At 47.5% G+C, this 12032-nt stretch overlaps 1 protein-coding gene across 2 annotated transcripts in view; it reads right to left on the bottom strand.

The window, feature by feature from the left end:
* Nucleotides 1-11274, bottom strand: part of lclat1 (lysocardiolipin acyltransferase 1) — a 14796-nt gene extending 3522 nt beyond the window's left edge. Inside the window, exons 1-5 of one of the 2 annotated variants that reach the window (XM_084450920.1) lie at nucleotides 10934-11274; nucleotides 4402-4571; nucleotides 2218-2416; nucleotides 1897-2043; nucleotides 1-11 (exon numbers count right to left, since the gene is read on the bottom strand). The exon at nucleotides 1-11 is cut by the window's left edge and continues 106 nt beyond it. In XM_084450920.1, coding sequence (XP_084307046.1) covers nucleotides 1-11; nucleotides 1897-2043; nucleotides 2218-2416; nucleotides 4402-4569 — 525 coding nt within the window. In that variant the 5' untranslated portion in view covers nucleotides 4570-4571; nucleotides 10934-11274. Of the gene's footprint in view, nucleotides 12-1896; nucleotides 2044-2217; nucleotides 2417-4401; nucleotides 4575-10933 lie in introns of both variants that reach the window. The other variant, XM_084450921.1, reaches the window with a different exon arrangement.
* Between the last annotated feature and the right edge of the window lie 758 nt (nucleotides 11275-12032).

Raw genomic sequence — 12032 nt, forward strand, 5'->3', positions numbered from 1 at the left:
TCTGGTGTTGTCTGCAGGGGGTGGGGGACACAGTGGTGAAGGAGGGGGGGTTAAGAGCTCAAACCAATGTTACACTCACGTTGGCCCTCAAATACCCCCCCCCCTCCCTCTCATGATTCACTGGGTATGACATCAGTATCATTGTGTAATTCATTCACCCTATGATGTAACCAGTGTGGCTGGGCTGTAGGACTCTATCCTGGGGTTCTAGGGAGGCTGTAGGACTGTCCTGGGGTTCTAGGGGGCTGTAGAGGACTATCCTGGGGTTCTAGGGGACTGTAGAGGACTATCCTGGAGTTCTAGGAGGCTGTAGAGGACTGTCCTGGGGTTCTAGGAGGCTGTAGAGGAATGTCCTGGGGTTCTAGGGGGGCTGTAGGACTGTCCTGGGGTTCTAGGGGGCTGTAGAGGACTGTCCTGGGGTTCTAGGGGGCTGTAGAGGACTATCCTGGGGTTCTAGGGGGCTGTAGAGGACTGTCCTGGGGTTCTAGGGGGCTGTAGAGGACTGTCCTGGGGTTCTAGGGGGCTGTAGAGGACTGTCCTGGGGTTCTAGGGGGCTGTAGAGGACTGTCCTGGGGTGAACCCTCCATCTGTTGCTAGCCAGTCATCCCTTCTCCCAGGGGCCAGAGCTCAGGCCTGTCACACTAACACCAGCCTCTTACTGTTAATAAGGCCTCCCTAGATCCTACATGGGCCACAGAAATCCTCAGGCTGGCTTAGGAGCACCATCATCCAAATCCCCCTTCCTAAGGACGGTGAGGATCGTGTGTGTGTGTGTGTGTGTGTGTGTGTGTGTGTGTGTGTGTGTGTGTGTGTGTGTGCGCGCCAGGGGAAGGGGAGCCATCTCCATGATGAGGGAGAGCGACCAGGGTCATATCTAACGACAGGTCTGGTAGTCAAAGTAAACACCGGTTTAAAGACGATCAAACCGAGCAAAAAAAAAAAAGGTATTCCCATGCCGATAACTCAATTAAACAAGATGTGGCAGCTATTAGGAATCACAACACATCCGTAGACTAGGGGATGAGGAGTGGAGTGGATTAGAGGATTTTATCTACAGGATACAATTGACACTGTGTACACAATTCAAATTTATGCTGACATGCACTTTGGATGAACTGAACTGTGATGGTAAAAAAATGATGGCTGCTACAGATAGATTTTGGATTATTGTTGTTTTTGTTTGTGATTTTGTGTCTGTATGCATTTTTAATGTGTGCTGTACAACAAATGGCCTCCTTGAGGACATTAAGGTTTCTAAGTCCAAGATTACCACACGGCACTGCAACACACACAAGTGGTCAAAGGCTTAGTTAGGAGGGCGCGCCCTGGTTCGGGGCCGTGAGATCTGGGTGAGGGGGGGGGGGGGGGGGGTACAGGGCCGTTGACAGTGCTCTTTCTGATGTAACACCGGCTGAGGAGTAGCTAGGCCAGCGAGGGTCTGGCAGGATAGAGAGCGGTTAGCTCATCACGTCTAACACTGGACAGGGGCTTTGACTTAGCGATGATCTGAAGGACTTTAGCCACCAAAAACGGACAAGCTGCTTTCAGTTTCCGTGCGCCTGAGCCCGTGTACATTCAGGTGAAGGTTAAAAACAGACTACTCTCTATTCTATTAGCAGAGCAGGGTGTGATCCTCACAGGACAAGTTTCCCACACAGATTAAACCTCGTCCTGGCCATTCTAGACCAGGGATTATCTAATCTGGGTATCCTGTCCCTGTGCAGTACATCATGCCCTACATGCTGTATTTCTATCTGCCAGGTTGACCTTTGCCCTCCCATGACAGAGCTCTGAGGTGCGTCATGTAGCAGGCCTCAGGGTGCAGACCTGTGTGTGTGACTGTGTGTGTGCTCTGCGAGGTTCTGTGTGTTCTGCAGGCTCTGTCAGGGTTCTCACCGGTGAGGTCGGTTCCCTCAGGGAACAGGAGGAGCTGCAGGGGTTCCCTGATGTCGCAGAAGTACTCCAGCATGTTCTCCATGTGGCTGCGGTCATCCTCCCAGCGACGCTGGATGAAGATGAAACACGCCACCTGCATGGCCCAGCCTGACACACACACACACACACACACCTCAAATTGAATGCATGCATGTTACCTTCTTAAAAAAGGTGTTTTACTGATACCTACTGTAACTGTACATTGCAGCATATGGTGTCTAATAAAAAAAAATTCAACACACTTCTTGCAGTATGCAGATTTCAAACGTATCTTCCACCCACCGAAGCCAGGCACCGCTTTGAGGGCGGCCTTGAGGCAGATCTTCTCCATGCGTAGGTAGCTGTACCTCAGGAGACAGCACCACAGAAACATCCAGTCCAGGCGCGTACGATGGTTCATAATGATCACGCTGCGCTCCCCGGGGATGAAGCCATCACCCGTGATCACCACCTTCACACCAAACACCAGCTCCAGCAACGCCTGGGGGTGGGGGGGGGTGGGGGGGGGGAGACAGAGGGGGAGAGAGAGAGAGAGACAGAGAGAGAGGGAGAGACACAAAGAAGAAAAATTAAAACTACTCTAAGGGTAAAGAGCGGAGAGCTCTACGCTGCTGCCTGTCTGAGGGAGTCTGAGGGACAGAGAGTGATGGAAAACAACCACAACACAACTATTTACTTAGACACTACAACCACAACACAACTATTTACTTAAACACTACAACCACAACACAACTATTTACTTAAACACTACAACCACAACACAAATATTTACTTAAACACTACAACCACAACACAACTATTTACTTAAACACTACAACCACAACACAACTATTTACTTAGACACTACAACCACAACACAACTATTTACTTAAACACTACAACCACAACACAACTATTTACTTAGACACTACAACCACAACACAACTATTTACTTAAACACTACAACCACAACACAACTATTGACTTAAACACTACAACCACAACACAACTATTGACTTAAACACTACAACCACAACACAACTATTTACTTAAACACTACAACCACAACACAACTATTTACTTAGACACTACAACCACAACACAACTATTTACTTAAACACTACAACCACAACACAACTATTTACTTAAACACTACAACCACAACACAACTATAGGCCTGTTGTGGTATTTCACATGCCTCTGTAATATGATCTTTAGAAACGTCTTTAGACACGAAATAGCTTCCTCACTTGCTCCAGCACGCATGCGCACAGCGTGCTGGAGCAACGATTGCGCGCTGTGCGTATGCGTGCTGGAGCAAGTGAGGAAGCTATTTCGTTTCGAAAGACGTTTCTAAAGATCATGGCATGTGAAAACCACAACAGGCCTATGCTCTATGTAAGCACAACTAGCGATTCATCAAGACAGATTGATGAAAACAACCGTTTCGCGGCAGAAAATAGATTTTTAGAACTGCATTCTAAGTGCCCCGACCACCGCCATTACATGGATATACTGGCTCGCGCTGGATTTTAAATTTCTTCTACATGCCTCTGAACTACACCAAAGTGATCTCAGTAAGTCAAACGTCTTATAATATGTCGTAAATAAGGTCCAGGTTGTCAAAAACGAGCATTGTCCTTTAAACACTACAGCCACAACACAACTATTTACTTAAACACTACAACCACAACACAATTATTTATTTAAACACTACAACCACAACACAACTATTTACTTAAACACTACAACCACAACACAACTATTTACTTAAACACACACACACACACACACACACACACACACACACACACACACACACACACACACACACACACACACACACACACACACACACACCTGTTACTGTGCTTATGTTCATTATATATCATGGTTTTAAATATATGTTACTAATGTGAATGTTATAACATTAGTTACTGTTACCTACTACTTATTGTTACTTCTATTGTGTTTTTTTCTTTCAACTGCCATGTATGCCAAAAGCTTTGGCAGCACAAATGTACAAATTTGTCATGACAATGAAGCAAATTGAATTGGCCGAGAGAGAGTGACAGAGGGAGGGGGGGGGCGTTGACAGTGAGACAGAGAGAAAAGGGGAGAGAGAAAGACAGAGAGAGAGGGGGAGACAGAGAAACAGAGGGCGAGAGAGAGAGGCAGAGGGAAAGAGAGGGAGAGAGAGAGACAGACGGACAGGGCCAGAAGGAGAGAGAGACAGAGGGAGAGAGAGGGAGAGAGAGAGGGAGAAAGGGGGGAGAAATAGAGGACAAGGGGTGGAGGCACCGTGATAGGGGCAGAGGACGTTTATTTAAACACCAGTTCCAAAACAAAAACACTTTCCAAAACAGAGACGGAGCGTACGAACAAGGTCGGGGGGAAGAGGTCACATGAGGTCAAACACCAGGGTGGAGGAGCCAGCGGACGAGACGACAGGTGTGGGGAGGACGACGTTACGGGAACGTTACGTACCACCGGCAGGGTGAGCCACGTGGCCACGATGCGGTCGGTGATCCAGCGGTACCAGGCGGGCGACAGCAGCATGAGGGGCAGGAACGGACCCAGCATGAAGACGCTTCCGAAGAAACTCCCCAGGAACAGGGTCACCACGAAGTATAGCCCCCGCACCGACACAGCCATGCCTGCTGGGGGCAGGAGAGAGAGGGGGGCGAGAGAGAGAGAGAGAGGGGGGGGGGACAGAGAGAGAGGCAGAGACAGAGAGGGAGAGAGGGGGGCAGAGAGAAAGAGGGAGATCGAGAGAGACAGTGAGAGAGAGAGAGACAAGTGACAGAGAGGGTCAGTCCAACACTATTAAATTACAGTTAGACTTTCCTAAGTGATTTGCTGGCTGGAGATGGCGGAGTTAAGAGGCTGGAATCTTAAGTAGTCTAAGTGGGGGAAAACAAATCAAGTGTCTGGTATAAAGTGGGCTGGTAGGTTAGTTGAATTAGTTGAATTCTCTATTGATGATGTGGTAGGTTAGTTGAATTCTCTATTGATGATGTGGTAGGTTAGTTGAATTCTCTATTGATGATGTGGTAGGTTGGTGTAATTCTCTATTGATGATGTGGTAGGTTGGTGTAATTCTCTATTGACGATGTGGTAGGTTGGTGTAATTCTCTATTGATGATGTGGTAGGTTGGTGTAATTCTCTATTGATGATGTGGTAGGTTAGTTGAATTCTTTATTGATGATGTGGTAGATTAGCTGAATTCTCTATTGATGATGTGGTAGGTTGGTGTAATTCTCTATTGATGATGTGGTAGGTTAGCTGAATTCTCTATTGATGATGTGGTAGGTTGGTGTAATTCTCTATTGATGATGTGGTAGGTTAGCTGAATTCTCTATTGATGATGTGGTAGGTTGGTGTAATTCTCTATTGTTGATCTGGTAGGTTGGTGTAATTCTCTAATGATGATGTGGTAGGTTAGTTGAATTCTCTATTGATGATGTGGTAGGTTGGTGTAATTCTATATTGACGATGTGCTGGAGAGAGCTTAGGGTGAGATGGACGCAGCAGCCCAGTAAACGTAGCAACAAGACAAGTGGAATTATCAATGTTCCTCATCAATAGCAAAGCCCCGGGTTCTGCCTGGACCTCCTAAACATTTCCCACAAACAGTGGAAAAAGCTGGGCAGACATTCCTACCGTGGAATGTAAATAGTGGAGTTTTGTGTCCTGACGGCGAGCGCTCTGAGGCTGCCTGCGCCGCGCTACACGGTCACCGGAGGACTGGCCTCTTTCACGTTTCATACTCTCATCCCCGGTCACAATGTTTGGCATTTCCATGACATTTTAGCTTAGACCCTTATGCCTCCATGTCAACAGCAATTTGTCACTGCTGGTTTTACATGTTTGATCAACATTAAGGCATAATGCAAAAGCCTTTTCTGTAACTGGAGATCTTAGTTACAAGCTGTAGCATGACAGAGTGACTGACGGGGTGACAGAGTGACTGACAGGGTGACTGACAGGGTGACAGGGTGACTGACAGGGTGACTGACGGGGTGACAGGGTGACTGACAGGGTGACTGACGGGGTGACAGGGTGACTGACAGGATGACTGACAGGGTGGGTGACAGGGTGACAGGTTGACTGACGGGGTGACTGACAGGGTGGGTGACAGGGTGACGGGGTGACTGACGGGGTGACTGACGGGGTGACTGACGGGGTGACAGACGGGGTGACAGACGGGGTGACAGACGGGGTGACAGACGGGGTGACAGACAGGGTGACAGACAGGGTGACAGACAGGGTGACTGGCGGGGTGACTGACATACCAGACATCAAACAGGTCCCACAGGGAAGCTGGCTAGCACAGCCTGTAATCGCATTGAAATCCAAAACCACACGATGAGACTATACAGAATACAAGGACCAGTATCATAAATTAAATTTGATACATTTTAAATAAGTACTCTGAAATGTGGGAGGGCGCTGTGCCAGTGAAAAGTAGTTCCGCGCGGCGGGATACACTTCCATCCAGTGCTACGGTCAAACCCATACCAAGGGGCACCTTAGCTAGCTACAGATACGGGGAGAAAATGTCCACCAGCGATGATGCAAATTTTCGCTACGTTCAACTCCATTGACTTATGCTAAAAATGTTAGCGATCGCAACTGGGTTCCGAATTGAGTTGGTTTATTCTGATAATAGACAAACATAAAGCATCTTAGCTTATTAGTGTTGACTATTAAGTAAGGGGAGTTGTTTCAAAGTAACCTATTGTATGAGTAAATGTAATTTTATTTAGCTAAGGCATAAAAAACATGTAATAATGCATAGCAATAGGCGAGCACAGGCACAGAACGGCCACGGGCCCAACAAGTATGAATAGCAGCACGCAAAACAACCGCCACGGCCACCGTACTATCGTACCGTAGTAGACGGGGGAACGCAAGTCTCGGCAAGTGCTTTTTTTGAACGTGCACTTTGTAGACAGAACAAGTCTCTGCCTATCTTGTGCCGCAGGCTCAAAACTCATCTCTTCAAGAAGTACTACTAGGATCCTCCCTATTAAACACCTATTGTATTTTTAGTTTGCTATTCTTGCACTTTGCCTTCAGCACTAGATTATGCTCCTAGTCACTTCTTTTAGAAAGGAGATGCACTTGTGAGTTCTGGCAAAGTAGTAGTACGTTGGCTTTTCCTACGTTAATTGCAATTATTGTAAGTCGCTTTGGATAAAAGCCTCAGCTAAATGACTGTAATGTTATGTAATGTTTGCACTGGAACAAATAACATTTGATTTCTGCTACTGCAGCGTTAAAGTGCTGACGTGGTGATCAGGGAGGCAGGGAGAGAAGGAGCTCTCTCACCTGCTCCCACTCTGGCTCACTCTCTCACCTGCTCACACTCTGGCTGGCTCACACTCCTTGGCCTCCATCAGTGCTGCTGTCATCGCATAAGCGCTCGCTTCCGACCCCGGCCCCTCCCCCCTCTCACTGGCCCCTCCCCCATGCTAGGCAGCAGCAGCATGACACAGCAGGTCTCACAACAGCAAAATGTCTGAAGGTGCACTTAACAAGCCAGGTGTGTGTGTGCGTCGTGTGTGTGCGTGTGTGTGTCAGATAAGGGTTTAAGGGTTGTTGTTTTCTGAACAACAGAAAATATGAAGCGTGAGAGAGGTTGAAGAACAAAGCTGACTCAGCACAACTGTCACCATTACCTTCTCCCTCCGGTTACACACACACACACACACGCACACACACACACACGCACACCCTTTGATAACCCCAGGGAATGGGAGGTAACAGTTGACTGGAATTATAAGTTTAACATTATAATAATATTATTGTAAGTCGTTTTGGATAAAAGTGTGCTAAATGACTAATGTAATGTACGGTAATAATAAAACCGGCACGTTTTCCTGTCCTGTGTAGACTAATCACATTTCCAACGGAAACACTTTGCCACCATTCCCTGGTTCAAATGCAACAAGTTATCAATAGTGATATAATATTTAATAGTATATTGTATTTTATATATTGCACTGTATTTTGGTGGCACTGTATTTTGTATGTGCACTGTTTTTTGTACTGCATTTGCACTGTCCTATGTCGTCTTCAACAATAACCCCAAATTCCTAGTATGTGTGTACCGTATACACGGCCAATAAAACGGATCTTGAATCTTGAACAGTTGACTGACTCTCTGGAGCTTGATTAAACATTTATCGAGTCGCCATGGCGATGTCAATGAGAGCATCTCTTCAGCGCTGTTATCCGACTGTGTCTGCGCTCTCTGGCAGGCCTCCTGCATTCCTCCCTGCTGTCGGGAACACCAGACACAGGCGAGGCCCCGGGCGGCCGCCACCACATCTAATGAAGATGAGAGGTCAAGCACGTCTTGGCTTTAGAAGCGTCCTCTGAATGTAGACTCCAGCGCTGACAGACTGGAGGGGCCCTCTCTCTCGCTCCTCAATTGACCATGACTCCAAACCCAATAGGTGAGACCGGGGTGAACAGGCTAGCTGGCAAAAGCGCTACTCTACTTTCATACGCTGAGGGAAGAGGGGACGAGAAGAGGAGACCTAGTAGATTATCGAGACGCCTCCCTGCAGAGGTTTCTAGATAAGAGATTCCTTCAGCCTACAGCCTCTATGCGATATCGCTACACCTCCTCTAGCTGTGGCAGAGATGAGTAATCTCTCCCCCCTATCTCTCCCTCCTTTTCTCAGCCCTACCCCCCCCCCCCCCCCCCACAGTGGAAAACCAGAGAGGACTTCAACCCCTGGGCTCTGTCTCCAGCTGGTGCAGGCCAGTGTCTCTGTGGGATGATTTGATGAGTAGCATGGCTTTCAGGGGCCAGTGGAAAAACAACTCTTTAATGACCTGTTTCCACTGGTGCTCTGATAAAGGTCAACCAGATTAAATGTGGAGTGCTGCAAACCAGTGGACACACACACACACACATAGCCTCGCGCGCACGCACACACACACACACATAGCCTCGCGCGCACGCACGCATGCACACACGCACGCATGCACACACGCACGCAAAGTATCACACAAGTGCATGAACCCACACATGAAAACGGGCACGTTCACACACAACTGTATGGAAGATCAATACACAATCCAGTCTGCCTTTCGCTTTCAGATCATGACTCAAAGTGAGGGTCATCGCTCGTCTCTAATGACAAAAAAGAAAACCTTCAGAGCTGCCATGTGACTTCCATTAAGAGTCCTCGCTGCCATCACGCCGGCGTACAGGCTATAACTAGATCATGAGGAGAACAGTACGGTTTGCGTTTCCTGTCTGAGAGGCCAGCCATGTTCTGATATGCTCTGGGCCTCTGATGAGGACAGACAGACAGACAGACAGACAGACAGACAGACAGACAGACAGACAGACAGACAGACAGACAGACAGACAGACAGACCCACAGACCCACATAGAAAATCACTAAATCACTGACTGCTCAACCACAGAAATTTTTTTACAATGTGTGCGTGCGTGTGTGGTCCTCAGGTAGCCTAGTTGGACATGACCAAAGCCTTCCAAAGAATCCAAATAAAGAGCGAGTGTGTCTGAGTTTGGACCGTCTGGGACTGACCAGGACGTACTATAGCCCAGCTCAGGCTCGCTGTGAGTGTATCTGAGTTTGGACCGTCTGGGACCAACCAGGATGTACTAGAACATACAGAGGGCATTCCTGGCTCGTTAATGAGGCCCTGGTAATCCCGGTTAATAGCTCGAAGTGACAGCTACTGAGAGATGCGTCATGTTGAACAAGGCCTAAGCGTTGTTGTGGCCTAAACGTCGAGGGCAGCCGCCTCAGTTGAGATGAGAATATAGACCTTACTGACATAAGTCGAAACAAGGTTTAACTGCTCGTTGTGGCCTAAACATCCGAGGACGGTGATTAGAACAAGCTTTATGAGCAGCTTTCATGCAAGTCTGGATTCGCGAGGCCTCTGTGACAGTTCACTAGCTATGGAGTGGTAAGTTAGTGGAGGTTAGTCCTGTACACGGCTATAATGATCGGGACTTGGCTTATTTTTCTCTGCCACACTGAATCTGTCAATGCTCAATACTTCCAAGTACCACTGCTGATACAGTGGGTCTGTGTGTGTCAGTCTAAAAAGTGTGGCGCTGAGCAACAAACCGCAGACCATGTTATCCAGGACTGTCCGACATACCGGACACCCAACGGAATGCATGGCCTGACAGTTCTGGATGACGAAACGGTGACATGGCTCCTGGAGGTGTACCCGGATATATAGCCCGGGTGACCCCCTCACCCAGGCTCGGGGTGGTAGAAGGATAGCCCCTCGGCACCGAGCCTGGGGGGAGAGGACAATAACAACCAACCCAAACAAAGAAGTAAAAAAAAAAACAATAGTTTGCTTGAACAAGCGGGAACAACCATAAATTGAGAGGTAAAGTTACCATCGCAACCAACTATTTCCCTCTGAGTGCAAAGTGCAAAGGCATAGCTACTCCACCACCATCCTCTGTACCGTGTGAACCACAAAAGGGTTTAGGGGTTAGCAATGACAGGCCAACTGCTTTAATGATTTGTAGGCAAATAAAATGTATTATAATTCAGCCTAACCTGTGCTGACCTGTCTGTTGCCATTGACATCCTGGTTTGGCATACAGCTAGCTAACTTACCTGGCTGTAACTGGCGGTTTACTGGCTTGAGCAGAGGGCTGATTAGTCCTTTGAGATTACACACAAACATGAGCATCATTAATGTAATTCACTGTAGTAGGCGACATCGAGCACATATCATATATGGCTTCCTGACACTATGCATAAGTTAGCTAGCTAACGTTAGTTCAGTTTAGCCTTTAGCTAGCTAGTATCATACAACAACGATCCAGCAACAGCATGCTAGCTAGCTAGCTACCAATACTTATAACAAACCAACTAGCTACTGTACTAGCTAACGTAGCCAAAGTAGATAGCTAGCTAGGTATGTTGCATTAGGCAGCGTGGCAGATGTAAACAGGGAGCAGGTAAACTAACGTTAGCATGAAATTGTTTCACCCACCTGAAAAACGCTTGCTTCCTCCTTGGCAATCAGAGCTAGCTAGCTAGCTAACTAGCAACAGTATGATAACGTTAGCTCTACAGTTCTCCTGTAGGTGCGGCCAGCCAGTAATGTCAACACATTGGTTGCGACATAGCTAGCATAGCTCACGTTAGCATAGCTAGCAGAGGTGTGCTGGGCTTGAGTTGAGCTCGCTGGCTATCTGGCTAGCTAGCTAGCTAGCTCTTTGGCAGACACTGTATTGGCATCTGAAACGTCTTTTGCAATCGGTGTCATTGGCATAGGATAGAATTACATTTACGAGTTGCTTCATCTGCATATTTTCTGTTCAAGCCTGGCTGTAGCTATGGTAATCTTCTCTCAGCGTCACCGCCAAACCTCAGATGAACTCTCAACTCTCAACCCTCCATACGTCCCTCTGTACTTCTCCTTATGTGACGTCAACAGGGGACGCTGTTTGTATGAGATGAGGGAGAGAGAGATGAGATGAGATGAGAGATGAGGGAGAGAGAGATGAGATGAGAGAGAGATGAGGGAGAGAGAGATGAGGGAGAGAGAGATGAGATGAGGGAGAGAGAGATGAGATGAGGGAGAGAGAGATGAGATGAGATGAGGGAGAGAGAGATGAGATGAGAGAGAGATGAGGGAGAGAGAGATGAGATGAGATGAGAGATGAGGGAGAGAGAGATGAGATGAGGGAGAGAGAGAGATGAGATGAGGGAGAGAGAGATGAGATGAGGGAGAGAGAGATGAGATGAGAGGCAGTGAAAACGTGCTCGTGTGAAATGCTTTGCAAACATTAAAACATAATTGTGTGTAGGGGAACATGTCGTCTCCCCTACACACAATTCCCCCACCAGGTGTTTGAACAAGTCAAGAGTTTCCTTAAAGGAAAAAAAAGTCAATCAGAATACATGATCTAATGTGTGCCCAAAAGGATGAAGACTCTCAGCCTCCCAGTTTCAACGTATCCTTTTAAAGCAGTGTAAATAAAACCATTATTGCATGTGTCATTCATTTCCTTTACCTACAGTACACTGCCTTCTCCTGTTACAAATGACCTCAGCAGGCAGTGATGTGTGTGCACGTGCATGTGCGT

The sequence above is a fragment of the Borostomias antarcticus genome, assembly GCF_949987555.1.
Source record: "Borostomias antarcticus genome assembly, chromosome: 16".
In the NCBI taxonomy this organism is placed as follows: domain Eukaryota; kingdom Metazoa; phylum Chordata; class Actinopteri; order Stomiiformes; family Stomiidae; genus Borostomias; species Borostomias antarcticus.